At 46.9% G+C, this 13,727-nt stretch overlaps 1 protein-coding gene across 1 annotated transcript; it reads left to right on the forward strand.

Annotated features, from left to right (window-relative positions):
* The first annotated feature begins 510 nt into the window (after positions 1 to 510).
* DLL1 (delta like canonical Notch ligand 1) lies at positions 511 to 10,129 on the forward strand. Its single transcript, XM_074988666.1, has 11 exons — positions 511 to 888; positions 1,277 to 1,588; positions 2,491 to 2,551; positions 2,840 to 3,097; positions 5,462 to 5,522; positions 6,029 to 6,159; positions 6,608 to 6,777; positions 6,889 to 7,105; positions 7,924 to 8,716; positions 8,852 to 8,966; positions 9,425 to 10,129. The coding sequence occupies exons 1-11, from the start codon at positions 829 to 831 to the stop codon at positions 9,428 to 9,430; spliced, it is 2,184 nt and encodes a 727-aa protein (XP_074844767.1). The 5' UTR covers positions 511 to 828; the 3' UTR covers positions 9,431 to 10,129.
* The last annotated feature ends 3,598 nt before the right edge of the window (positions 10,130 to 13,727 follow it).

The following is a 13,727-nucleotide window of genomic DNA, read 5'->3' on the forward strand; positions in this document are numbered from 1 at the left end:
GGCGGCCGGCTGGATATAAGGGAGGCAGGCGCCTGATGAGAGGCAGATCCATAGTGCTTCACACTCGGAGAGAGCCCCAGCCAAGCTCACGCGCCCGCAAGGAGAGCCCCAGGAGCGCACGCAGATCGCTTGCATTTAGCCCGTCTCTGATTTTTGACATTTTTTTTTGGCTTGGCGGCCTTAACAAAATAAACCACAACCCACCACGAGACCGATCTCTGCATCTTGCGAGAAGGGGCTCAGAGGCCAACGGGACCTGCAAATCGCTGCTGCTGTGTGACACCCCCCAGCCCCTGAGCTGCGCGGGGCCAGCTCCGCGCACGCGGAAAACACGCACCCCCCCGCTCTCTCGCTCCGCTCCATTGAAGGCACCGGGAATTACCGCTTCCTCCTCCTAGTCTCCAGGGATTTCCAGCTCGCTGATTTTTAATCTGCCGCGGGAATCCTCTTCTCTGCCTGTGTTGGGAATTAAGTGGCTTTTTTTTCCTTTTCCTTTTTGCCTGGTGGGGGAAGAGACGGTCCAGGCGCCAGGAGAACGGCCGTGGATTGGCAGAGAAAAGGAGAAGCAAAGTTGTGTAGCAAACCAGTCTTAAAAAACTAGCCCGCCCCCCTTTTTTGACACCCGGGAGAGCTGCCAGCCCCCTAGGGGCGCCCCTCAACGCACCCCCAGCGAATAGAAGAGACTCTTGAAAGAGGTAAACTTTGACACTAACTCCAGCGGGACAAGTGGCTTCTCCCCAGGCTGCCTGAGAAAGACTTTGTTTCTTTTTCTCTTTTGCCCGTGAAAGAGAGCCGGGGGGAAAGAAGGGAAGACACCTCGCCTCCACCATGGGGGGTCAGTCCATGCTGGCTCTGGCCATCCTCTCTGTGCTGCTTTGCCACTGCCAGGTGAGTGGATGGAGGGGGTGGGGGTGCATGCAAGGCGCTCTTCAATGCTGTGCTAAGAGCACCTGCCAAGCCAACTGGGGGTGGGGTGGGGATGGGCCCCCCAGCTCTGCAAAGGGAAACGGGGATGGCCCCCAGCGCTGCAAAGGGAAACGCCAGCTGGGGGTGGGATGGGGGTGATGCAAGGGAAACGGGGATGGCCCCCAGCGCTGCACAGGAAACGCCAGCTGGAGGCTGGGGGGAGTGCTGCAAAGACGGGCCAGCTGGCCAGCCTCCTGCCTGGCGGAGCTGAGCCTCCAGCCCGCTCAGGGGTGGCTGCAGGCCTGGGCCGCCCGCCCAGGAGGGTCCGCTCTATGCTGAAGGGCTGCTCCCCCCCCCCCCCCCCCCACAGGTGAGCTGCTCCGGCGTGTTCGAGCTGAAGTTGCAGGAGTTTGTCAATAAGAAGGGGCCGCTGGGCAACCGCAACTGCTGCCGCGGGGGGAGCGGCCCGGGCGCCGCGCTGCAGCCGTGCGACTGCAAGACCTTCTTCCGCGTGTGCCTCAAGCACTACCAGGCCAGCGTGTCCCCCGAGCCGCCCTGCACCTACGGCAGCGCCATCACCCCCGTGCTGGGCGCCAACTCCTTCAGCGTGCCCGACAGCGCCGGCGGCGCCGAGCCCGCCTTCAGCAACCCCATCCGCTTCCCCTTTGGCTTCACCTGGCCCGTAAGTCAGCGAGCGCCGGGCCGGGAGGGGGCGTGGTGATGGGGGGAGCGGAGGCGCAGGGAGCGGGGAGGATGTGATGGGCGTAGGGGGGAGATCAGAGGTGGGGGTGTGATGGGGTGTTGGGAAATGAGGGGTGGGGATGGGTGTGATGGGGTGTAGGGGGAAATCGGGGCAGGGGTGTGATAGGGTGTAAGGGGAAATCGAGGCGGGGGTGTGTGTGATGAGGATGGAGGGGGAAAATCAGGGGCAGGAGGGGGTGTGAAGGGAGATTGTGGGGTTCGGGGAGCAGGTGGGGGGAATCAGGGAGCAGGAGGCACTGGCTGCCTCCAGATGGGGTGCTGCAGCCAGGTTGTGTTTGGCTAGGGACCCGGACAGATGAATGGAGGCCACTGGGAGTGGTGGGGTGTCTTTTGGGAGGGTCTCCTCCCCCTCAATCTCTTTCCAGCACAAGTATGGTTCCCAGTGGGGGGAAGTCCTTAAGCGCCCCATCCCACACACGTACGTACACACACACACACACTTCAGTGCCTGGAGGGGGCTATGCAAATTGGCAAACCTGCGTGACATTCCCAAAGGGCCCTCTAGCCCTCCTCCCAATGCATGCAAAGGGGGAAATTAAGTGTGAAGATTAATGGCAACTGCCCTCACATCCTACCCACCGCCTCCCTGCCCTTTTAAAAACCCCGTATCCTGTACTAACAGGCTGAAAAAACAGTCCAGGAAACAAGTCTTCAAAAAGCTCTTCCAGTCCCTGGGGAAAAGCGAAAACAGGCTGGAGTCAGGGATTGCACATACATTCCAGCTGCTGCTGCTGTCTATGATCACAATTTTGCTGACTTCAGATTTTGATTCTCATTCTGTGTGTGGGTTGTTTTTTTTTTTTTTTAATTTTTGTTTTCCAGGGCACTTTCTCTCTCATCATTGAAGCGCTGCATACAGATTCTCCTGATGACCTCAACACAGGTAAATATGCTGGTGTAAATCATTTTCCAGGATTAAATCAAAGCCTGCTTCTTCTCAGGCTCACTTTCCATTCTTTTTCAATTCAGATAGCCACTCCTTGCCCTCTCTCACTGCTTTTCATAAGAGTGTTCTCAGAAAGAGAACTCTGTCAGTCCATGGCTTTAACATTCATCACTTACAATTCTCCACTCCTGTGACATCCTGCAGGTAATCTGTTGCGTTTATTCCCACTGCACCCACATGACTCACTGTTAGTTAATCACATTTCTTTCTTCCATTTCTTTGCAGAGAACCCAGAACGCCTTATCAGTCGCCTGGCCACACAACGGCATTTGACAGTGGGGGAGGAGTGGTCCCAGGACCTGCACAGCAATGGCCGCACTGACCTCAAGTACTCCTACCGCTTTGTATGTGATGAACACTACTATGGAGAGGGCTGCTCTGTCTTCTGCCGTCCCAGGGATGATGCCTTTGGCCACTTCACTTGCGGAGAGCGTGGAGAGAAGGTCTGCAATCCAGGCTGGAAGGGCCAGTACTGCACTGAGCGTGAGTGTCCACAAAGAAAGACTATTGAATCTCTCCTGGCCACAGTCACGCGCATTCAGATGCCCACTGAAGTCAATGGAAGACATTCCACTGATTTCCCTGTGCATTGGTTCAGGTGGCAGATGAGAATAGAACCCAAGGTAGAAGGAAGGTATGAAGAGATGGTGCTGTACAAAAGGTTTTATTGACAGGAGCTGTGGAATGACCTCATTCCTCAGAAGTACCAAAACCATAAGTTTTCTGAAATGGTCAAGTCTTACACCAATGGCATTATGATGCCACATTGTGCCATTACATACTTCATGTATAGAAAAATTATTCCAGTAACATTTCAAGAAGTTAAAAAAAACCAAACCAAAACAAGAAACCTGTTGGAACTCTTTATGGCATCCTCCTACTGCTAAGCCAGAGTATCCTCACAAGAGCTGCAGGTCTTAGAAAGAGGACTTGTAACTCATGTAACTTGTACAGCTCTGAAGTAGCTTATCCAGTAATCATAAAGTCAAGACTCAAGGGTCTGACAGCTTTCAACCTTGTAACATAACATGGCTTAAAACCTCCGTTGGAAAGGAGGTGTCCAAGATACTCTCTAGTGACATGTAGAGCATTATTTCTAGCCCTGGCAGATCATGAGATACTGGCTCATAAATGTGACACTGCTTGAGGGCTGAACATTGACCTTTCTGTATCCCAGATCAGTGTAATTTTGGATGAGAAAATATATTTATGGGAAACAAGGAAACCTTATGGAGGCAGCTTGTGTTTTTGATTTTTATTAAATGAAGGACTGCAAACATTAAATGTAGGTGGTGCTAGAGCCCCCCTGGCAGGTTTGGATGTATCCGTGGCAGAAGTGGAACAGTGGGCAGACTGAAGCTGATGTGGTCAAAGTCAGATAAATTGAAATGCACACCCCCACTGTGCTATACATTAGCATTCTAATTTATGTGTATGCCTGTAATGATTGATATATTGGCAGGTAACTTACTGGCTGGCTCCTCCCACCTGCTAACTTGACAAACTAGGATAAGTAATAGGAAGACGACAATTTAGATGTGGTAGTGAGCAAGGCAGCCTAAGTTGTGAATTCAGATGACTTGATATTAACTAGGGCCAGTTTATTCTCATTGTTAGGGAATAGTAAGGTGATTACTGTCGTATTTTGCATAGTAAATGGAAGGTTTGAACTTCTGATAAGGCTTTAAATGGTTGCAGTGCCCCTGGATTTAATGTTTCTATTGGAAGTGTTAGGGGGTGTAGGGAGAGGACATTTTTCTTTGAATTGTTAGGGATATCAGCACCTTTTGATCTTTGCGTGTTACTGCTTCTTCAGTAACCAAGCAGGATATTTCTCCTCTCTTCTGAATCAATGTGTGTACATGCAGTACAGTCTACTTTGTGACATGTGAAAAAATCAGCTAAAGTATATGAAATAACATATTTATTAGGCAGTAGGGCTTGGGTGTTAAAAACAAAGTTTTCTGGTTAGCAAGTGAGGTTTCCAGGCTCCACATTGCTTCCCTTATGCCCTTTCTCATCTCCTTTCCATCCAGTTTTGAGACAATCTGATTATCTATCTTTCTTTCTTTCTTCATTGTCTCTAGCTAGCTTTGTTGAATTAAAACTTTGCAGTGCCTGCTTAATGAGTTCCATAACCAGGCGAAATAATGAGCAGAAGTTTTTTTTCTTTTTTTTTTCCCCTTCACCCTCCCTCTTTCTGTCCCGCTTACCTCTTTACTATATTTGTGTCCACCCCCCACTTTTCTTTTCAGGAGGGAGGGGGAACTTTAGACTTTATTTATTTGAATAAGAAAAAAAGTTTTTGCAGAGAAATCACGCGCGTGCCATAGATTAGATCTGGGCAGGGATAGGCTGCTGGGGAAGCATGTCTTAGCCCGGATTGGCTGCAAGAGGTTGGGGGTATTGTTGCAGTGGGGCAGCTGCTGGGAGAGAATAGACAATAGAGCAGCTGTCCTGCACTGGCACCCTGTACACCAGCTGTCCACTCTTATCTACACACACACTTTCTGGGGATATTAAGAGGTGTGCATAGAATTGGAAAAAAGGACTTCTGACCCTCATTGGGAAGGAAAGGGGGGTGAGGGGCTGTAGGGAAGGGAGCAATTGTGAGCTCTCTTTTGTCTGTGTGCAACTGTATTAAGAAGAATGCTCATCCCTAGTGATAAGTAAAGTACCCAGTTACTAAGCAAGATCAATACTCCACCAGCCTTCAGAGATTAACTCTGCTGCTATTAACTGACTGAACTTGTGAAAAAGGGTTTGTCCCAGACCCAGAGGACAATTTAAAACTGTGTTTTTCAGAAGGAGCCCTGGAGCTAATGTATCTATATATTTTATCTGCAGCAATTTGCTTGCCTGGCTGTGATGAACAACATGGGTATTGTGACAAACCTGGAGAATGCAAGTAAGTTTTCAGAGGTTTTACCCTTTTTTTTTTTTTTTTTTCAAATTTTCATTTTGGTCCATAATGTCGAATTGGTGCTCAAGATTTAGATAAGACACCTGTCATTTGAGGGTTAGTTTAAGTATTTTTTTTCAAAGGAGATGGTAACTTGAGAAATCTAGATAATACCAGATCAAAGTATTAATCTAGAAGTCAAACATCACTGTCATTAATATTAACATAATGCGTTTACAGCAGTATGTGTAAGGTTAGCTGTTTGTTATGACAGTAAACAAAATAAATACCTGGAACAATAGCTCTGTTTAAGGCACCGAAAGAGGTAGTCAAGGATGATGAAAGTTGGTGCTACAATTAGACTCAGTGACTTTCCCACATGAAGGATCACCGAAGGCTTTTTAGGAAACTTGATTCCTGGTTTTTGCTTTGGTGTTTTTGCAGAGTTTGAGATAGGATTTCTCACTGCTGAACACACAAATCTGACAATCCTTTGTCTGTCTGTTTTTCAGATGTAGGGTTGGGTGGCAAGGCCGTTATTGTGATGAGTGCATCCGATATCCAGGCTGTCTTCATGGTACCTGTCAACAACCGTGGCAATGCAACTGTCAGGAAGGCTGGGGTGGCCTTTTCTGTAACCAAGGTAAGTTCTTGATTGTTGACTATGACCATCTTTCAGAAAATAACACCATTTTTTAGAGCAGCATTTCTTAAACTTTGAGACCATGGAACACCAAACAATAATGTTTTTATGTGGCAGACCTGTGAAAATTGTCTTAAAAAAATTGTCAGACCAAAAAACCCCAAAACCGAATAGCAACCTATACAGCAAAAACAAAATGAAGTAATTTAATTAGGTAGCATAACAATGGAGAAGTAACATATCTGGTTTTAATAACAGAACATATATACCGTTAGTCTATCTTTCCAAATGCTCATGGCACACCTGCAAGGTGTGCACGGAACACCTGTGTTCTGCAGAACATAGTTTAAGAAACACTGTTCTAGAGTACCCCTTATTCAAGCCAGGTAACAACGGCAAACTAGTACGTGTATTTATGGCTGTGGGTCTCCCTTTAAATCTTTTTCAGATCTTAATTACTGTACCCATCATAAGCCTTGCAAGAATGGTGCCACTTGCACCAATACTGGCCAGGGAAGCTACACATGTTCTTGCCGTCCTGGGTATACTGGATCCAACTGTGAGATTGAAATCAACGAATGTGATGCCAATCCCTGTAAGAATGGTGGAAGCTGCACGGTAAGTTAAAGGAGTTAATGATATTTTAAAAATCCGATTGACTAAAGGTACTTTTATAGGCATTTTGATTTTTAAATTATTTAAGTTGAATGAATTTTGTCTTTTCTATAGGATCTTGAAAACAGCTATTCCTGTACCTGCCCACCTGGCTTCTATGGTAAAAACTGTGAGCTGAGTGCTATGACTTGCGCCGATGGCCCATGCTTCAACGGAGGGCGATGCACAGACAACCCTGATGGCGGATACAGCTGTCGTTGTCCATTGGGTTACTCTGGGTTCAACTGTGAAAAGAAAATTGATTATTGCAGCTCCAGTCCTTGTGCTAATGGTAAGGCAAACTATTTTCCTTTGTCTCTTAAAGGGACACTGTCAGGTAGTTGAGGATCCCAATTTAGGGTTTGTATAAAAAATAAAATTACAAATCGGAGTCCAATGTAATCCATTGTTTTTAAGCAGAACTCCTCGCAAAATTGTCCCATCAGTTTTTATCTATAACTTCCCCATTGACTAAACTGAGGTGTCCCGCTTTGGAGTTGATGGCATGATAGGGCTCTGAAGTGTAAATAGTATTGTCTTTTAATGTGACTTTCGGTCTGGCGTTTGGCATCTCAGGTTCCACATTTTACAAATGGGGATAGCAGTACCTTAAAAATGCCTTTGTAAAATTGTTTTGAGCTCTATGGGTGAAATGTGCCATTGACATTATTTAGCAGTAGTAGAGCTGTTTTCATTTAAAATAAAGATTTTTTTTTTATTTTTATTTTTTTTTATTTTAATGCTTCCATATTGGTTGCAATCCAAATTATAAAACATTGGGCCAATGCATGTAAACCAAGATGTGAACTTTACTCAGTCTCCCTGATGAAGCTGAGCAAAAGGCAAAAAAGTATACCGAATAAAAGGTGCAAGTTTATTTTTTAAAGAAGGCTTAGAAAACTAATACAAGTGTTACTACTGGTAACAGAGGTAAAAACTTTTAAGAGTGAGCTAGGATTTTTAGAAATGGGATCCTAATTCCATATTTGCCTCTTCAGAAAAGTCTTGGCCTTGGTTTTCATCATTGCAAGTACACTGTGAAGCTGAAGAATTGTTGCTTGACATTGTAAAAACCCATACCTATTATTTGTCATATTTAATATGTTGCAGGAGCCCAGTGTGTTGATCTTGGAAATTCCTACATATGCCAGTGCCAGGCAGGTTTTACTGGAAGACACTGTGATGATAATGTGGATGATTGTGCCTCCTTTCCTTGTTTGAATGGTGGAACCTGCCAAGATGGAATTAATGACTATTCTTGCACCTGTCCCCCAGGATACAATGGAAAGAACTGTAGTGCTCCAGTCAGCAAATGTGAACACAGCCCTTGTCACAATGGGGCTACTTGCCATGAAAGAAACAACCGTTACGTGTGTGAGTGTGCTCGGGGATATGGTGGACTCAACTGCCAGTTTTTGCTCCCTGAACAGCCTCAGGGACCTGTAATTGTTGACTTCACTGAGAAGTACACTGAAGGTCAGAATGCGCAGTTTCCTTGGATTGCAGTATGTGCTGGGATTATTCTGGTCCTGATGCTGTTGCTGGGGTGTGCTGCTATTGTTGTCTGTGTCAGACTCAAAATACAAAAGAGGCACCATCAGCCTGATGCATGCAGGAGTGAAACGGAGACCATGAACAACTTGGCCAACTGCCAACGTGAAAAGGACATTTCAATAAGTGTCATTGGTGCCACTCAGATTAAAAACACAAATAAGAAAATAGACTTTCAGAGTGATAACTCTGATAAAAATGGGTACAAAGTTAGATACCCATCAGTGGATTACAATTTGGTGCATGAACTCAAGAATGAGGACTCTGTTAAAGAGGAACACAGCAAATGTGAAGCCAAGTGTGAAACATATGATTCAGAGGCAGAGGAGAAAAGTGCAGTACCACTAAAGAGGTACAGTTTAGATAATAGCTCTGGGTGAACAATTTTACTGTAAAGGGTGTGTATGTTTCCTAGCTGGTTCTAGCAGCAGCCATCTGACCTTTTTGTTTTTGTTTTGTTTTGTGTTGTTGGTTTTGTCTTCACTAGTGATACTTCTGAAAGAAAACGACCAGAATCAGTATACTCCACCTCAAAGGACACCAAGTACCAGTCGGTGTATGTCATATCGGAAGAGAAAGATGAGTGCATCATAGCAACTGAGGTTAGTACAGTGTCTAATTGCCGTAAAAATAATAATATATATATATATATATATATATATATATATATATATATAGCTGAGTCAGGTTTTGAGGTAGTTGCGATCAGTACAGTTCTGTTGTCTTTTAGGGAATCATATTAATTTACATTTGGTGAGATCTGGCCCTATGAGCTTATTTTCTTGTGCAGTGTTATAAAACTGAGAGCATCTTAAAATGGTAAAGCTCAGCTCTGCAAATGATTCACTTCAATGGGAGCTCTACACACGGAGAGCTTGCAGACCTGGGACACAGATGTATTATTTTAATATATAAGTTACTCCTTATTTGTGGAAACTTCTCTGCCCTAACCCATGGATAGACTCCTAGATCTCTGTCCATGTCATCATCACTGAGATCCTTTATATGTTTTATTAAACTTTGTTCCTCTCTGTTCTTGGCTTCTTTCAATTCTCTGCAGGTGTAAAGTGAAAGTGATATGGCAAAGTTGTTGGTCAAAACAATTTCAGAGGAGATATGCCCCAATGAATGCTGCTGAAAGAGGAAAGGGAGATAAATTCCTTCACTGACTGCTGCTGAAAAACTAAATTCAGGCTGAGCTGGTTCTCTACTGAAGTTAGCAAAGTGACTGCAAAACAAAACAAAAAATAAAAAAAAAACCAAGATGGACACTAGGCAAGGATCTGTGTTCAAGAATAACTGTTGCACTGCCTTTATGAATTTTATCATTGCACTATGGTCAGTTGCTTTTCTATATATATTTAAATGAACGGACTTAATTACTACATAAGAAGCATGCACTGGGTGAAGTGTATATTTTGGATTCTTATGAGCCAGTCTTTTCTTGAATTAGGGATACAAACACTGCCTTCAATGTCTTTTTTTTTTTTTTTTTTTGTTTGTTTTAAATACTAAAATGTGTTTTTACTAGGTGAAAAAAGTGTGTTATTTTTTGGAATCTGTAAGAATATTTTCATGATAATTGTAAAGCTTGAGTATTTTGATGTTCATTTTTTATAATTTAATTTTTTTGGGTAAATATGTACAAAGGCACTTCGGGTCTATGTGACTATATTTTTTGTATATAAATGTATTTATGGAATATTGTGCAAATGTTATTTGAGTTTTTTTACTGTTTTGTTAATGCAGAAATTCATTTTTAAAATATTTTTCCAAAATAAATATTATTAATGATAACCAAAAAGATGTCTTTACACAACCATTATGATTCAATCATGCCATCAATTGCCAATCAAAGATGTGACATACTTCAGGAGGAATAGGGTTCAAAGTTGTAAGAAAGGATGGAAAAGAGCTTTTCTGATGATGTAAATCCCTCATAACTTTTTGAATAATCGACCTTTGGGGTTGACACAACACGGCTATGCCTACACAACAGAGATCTTTCAAAGAACCTCGTCCGGAAGATCTCTTCTGAAAGCGTGCATCAGCACACAAAAAAGCGGATCAAAAGAGTGATCCACTCTTTTGAAACAGAGCGTCCACACAGCCCCCGCCCTTTCAAGAGAACAGAGCAGGGATTGAAAATGAAGACTGTTCTTTTGAAAGAAGATCCCTGCATAGCATCTACACACATTTTCTTTCAAAAGAAGCTTTCAGAAGAGGGTGCTCTTCCTGAAATGGAAAAGGAAGAGCAATTTCAGAAGGAGCACCACATTGTTTCGATTTACTTGCAAAAGAATGCTTCTTATGTGTAGACGCTCCATGGGATGTTTCAAAAGAGCCCCCTTCTTTTGAGAAATCTTTCGAAAGAACTTGCGAGTGTAGTAAATTGAAAGAATGTGGCACTCCTTTCAAAATCATTCTTCCTTTCCTGTTCCAGGAAGAGCGCCCCCTGTTGAAAGCTTCTCTTGAAAGAAAACGCGTGTAGATGCTCCCCTGGGCCCTTCTTCCAAAAGAACAGTCTTCATTTTCAATCCCTGGCATGCTCTTTCGAAAGAGCAGGGGCTGCGTGGACACTCTCTTTAGAAAGAGCAGATCGCTCTTTTGATCCACTTTTTTGCGTGTGGACACACTTTTTGAAGAGAAGTGCTTTTGGAAGAGACCTTCTGTAAGAGCTTCTTTCGAAAGATCTCTAGTGTAGACATAGCCCATGTTTGTCCTACCCAGCAAGTGAACGTCTGTGGAAAGTGTGAGTAATAGCTATATAGTCGTTTTTTAGCATATATAAACAAAAACTGTAATTCTCTTAGGCTATGGCTAGATTAGAGCAATTTGTTGACAGAAGTTTTTGTTTCGGAAGATCGCTTCTGACAAAACTTCTCTTGACAGATTGGGGCCAGACAGCGTAGTGGATTGCAGACTGTCCAGCTGCTCTCTTGGCAAAATGGCCACCTGGAACACTGGCAGACAGGTTTGCATGGCTGGCAATCCCTTCTGGGGGCCACCGCTAGATGCTCTTAAAGGACCCCCCACTCTCCCGACACCTGTTCCGTGCCTATGTGAGGGACAGCACAGTTGCTAGACCCAGGCTTTCATGCTTTCTGTGGGAGACAGTTCTTTCCAGTGAGCCAGGGTGCCAGAGTGGCCTGGGCTTGTGATGGCTCCGGGCAGAGGTGCTGCAGCACGTGCTGTGCCTCCTGACAGCTGTCTTTCTCTGCATCAGGGAGGGCGAACCTGACACCCCTTTTGAGGAACTCGCCGTGGCTGCCAGATGGTTACGCCCATGCTTGCCCCCGTGGGTGCACAGGCCAATCTGGAAGCGCGGCTGATGATGGGGCAGTGGGACAACCAGCAGTGGCTCCAGACCTTCTGCATGTGGAAGGCCATGGGGCTCTGTGCCTGGCTCAGTCCCACTCTCTGGAGAGAGGACCACAGCTGTGGCCCGCCATCCCTGTGGGGAAGAGGGTCAAGTTGCCATGTGAAGGCTGAACACCCCCCGACACCTACTGCTGAGTAGGAAGCCAGGTTTTGGTGTGGGGAAGTCCACCATCAGGGCCTTCCTCACGAAGATAAGACAGTTTTAGGCTTGGGGGCAGAGTGGGGGTGAGGGGGATCCTGTCCTGCCAAAGGGGGACCTTTGGGAAGTTGGGGGGGAGAAGCCCCCTCCTGGGGGGAACGTGCCATACCACCCTTGCACAGTCCTGCTGCTGGCAGGGGGCAGCCTCATGGGGGTGGGGCTCCTGGAGAGCTCAGGCAGGAGGGGATAGTATGGGGCAGGGGACCTCACTGGGACACAGGGACTCCCACAGTTGCTGATGTGTGTGGTTGGTCCCCTCCCTCTGCAGGTCGTGATGGCCATCAACACCATCCTGCTGTGGAGGGTCATCCATATGAGAGACTTGGATGCAGTCATGGCTGGAGTTGTCACGCTGGGGTTTCCAAACTGCATCAGGGCAATGGACAGGACCTACATCTTGCTCCATGCCCTGGACCATAGTGCAGCCAAGAAAATAAACAGAAAGGGATATTTCTCCATGGTGCTGCAGGCTCTGGTCGCCCACTCTGGACAGTTCACAGACATTTATGTTGGGTGGCTGGGCTGGGCACACAACAACTGGGTGTTCCGCAGCTCCGGCTGTGCTGGAGGGTGGAGGTGGGCATGTTCATCCCCGGCCATGAGCTGGCAGTTGGGGATGTGTACGTGCCATTGTTCATTGTGGGGCATGCAGCTTACCCCCTCAGGCTGCGACTCATGATGCCTTACGCTGGCCAGCTGGACCCAAGCCAGGAGCTCTTTAATGCCCACCTCAGTCGGGCCCAGATGCTAGCTGAGTGCATCTTAGGCCACCTCAAAGCACACTTTCGGCACCTGCTCACCTGCCTGGATGTTGGGGAGCACAATGTCCCCCAAGCTGTGGACGCATGTTGTGCCCTGCACAACAGATTGGAGGGGAGCAGGGAGGCCTTCCTGTTGGGGTGGGGGGCAGATACTGGCCGCGGGTATGAGCAGCTGGGTGCAGCTCCCATCCTCCAGGCCCATCCGGACGAAGTGTGGAACTGGCTTGCCCTGAGGGAGAGTTTCTCCCATGACCCCCAATAACCCCCCCAGGGTCCCCCAGTAGGGGGCCTCGGGCCTACAGTCCTACCCTGTCCCCACCTCGATCCCTCCCTTCACCCTCTCACGCCTCCCTGGCCCCTGCCCAAAAAGAGGGATGCAGGTGAGGTGCACAAAGAACTAGGTCACTGAACCAAATAAAAATGTGTGGAAAAGAAATGGTGCCCTAACAAACTATTTATAATAAAGTGAATTGCAAAACCATTGAAATATGTAGCATGGGGGGGCGCTTAGGAGGAGGGTGGGGGCATCAGAACTTGGATGGGGGGCTTGGGATGGGGGTGGGGGCTTCAGTCAATGGAGTGGGTGGGAGACCTCTGTGAATGACAGTCATTCACGCAACGCTGCCCCTAGGGGGAGCAGGACCCTGAGTGGCATTGGCCTTGGGATCCCCTCCAGCTGTGGGTTCAGGGCCCCCCATGAGGCCTGGGTTGGGACTGGGACCAGAGGGAGGTATGAAGGAGGTGGGGCTGCGGAAGGGTCTGGATGGGTGGGAGAAGAAGGGGAGGGAGGCAAAGGGGGCAAGCATGGCCCTCAGCCATTGCAAGAGGTCGAGAATGCCCTGCAGGATGGACAGTGGGGGCAGGGTAGCTGGGCCGTCATGTGCTGCCAGACGCCGGTGGCAGTGTCAAAGTGGGACATTAGTTGTTTCCAGGTCTGCGATCGCCACTACCTGTCATCCTGCAGTCACCACCGCATGAGACTGGTCATCCTCCAGTGGGTGGCATTGTGGGCCATCCGGAGG

This window comes from Carettochelys insculpta, chromosome 3 (genome assembly GCF_033958435.1).
Source record: "Carettochelys insculpta isolate YL-2023 chromosome 3, ASM3395843v1, whole genome shotgun sequence".
Taxonomy (NCBI): Eukaryota; Metazoa; Chordata; order Testudines; family Carettochelyidae; genus Carettochelys; species Carettochelys insculpta.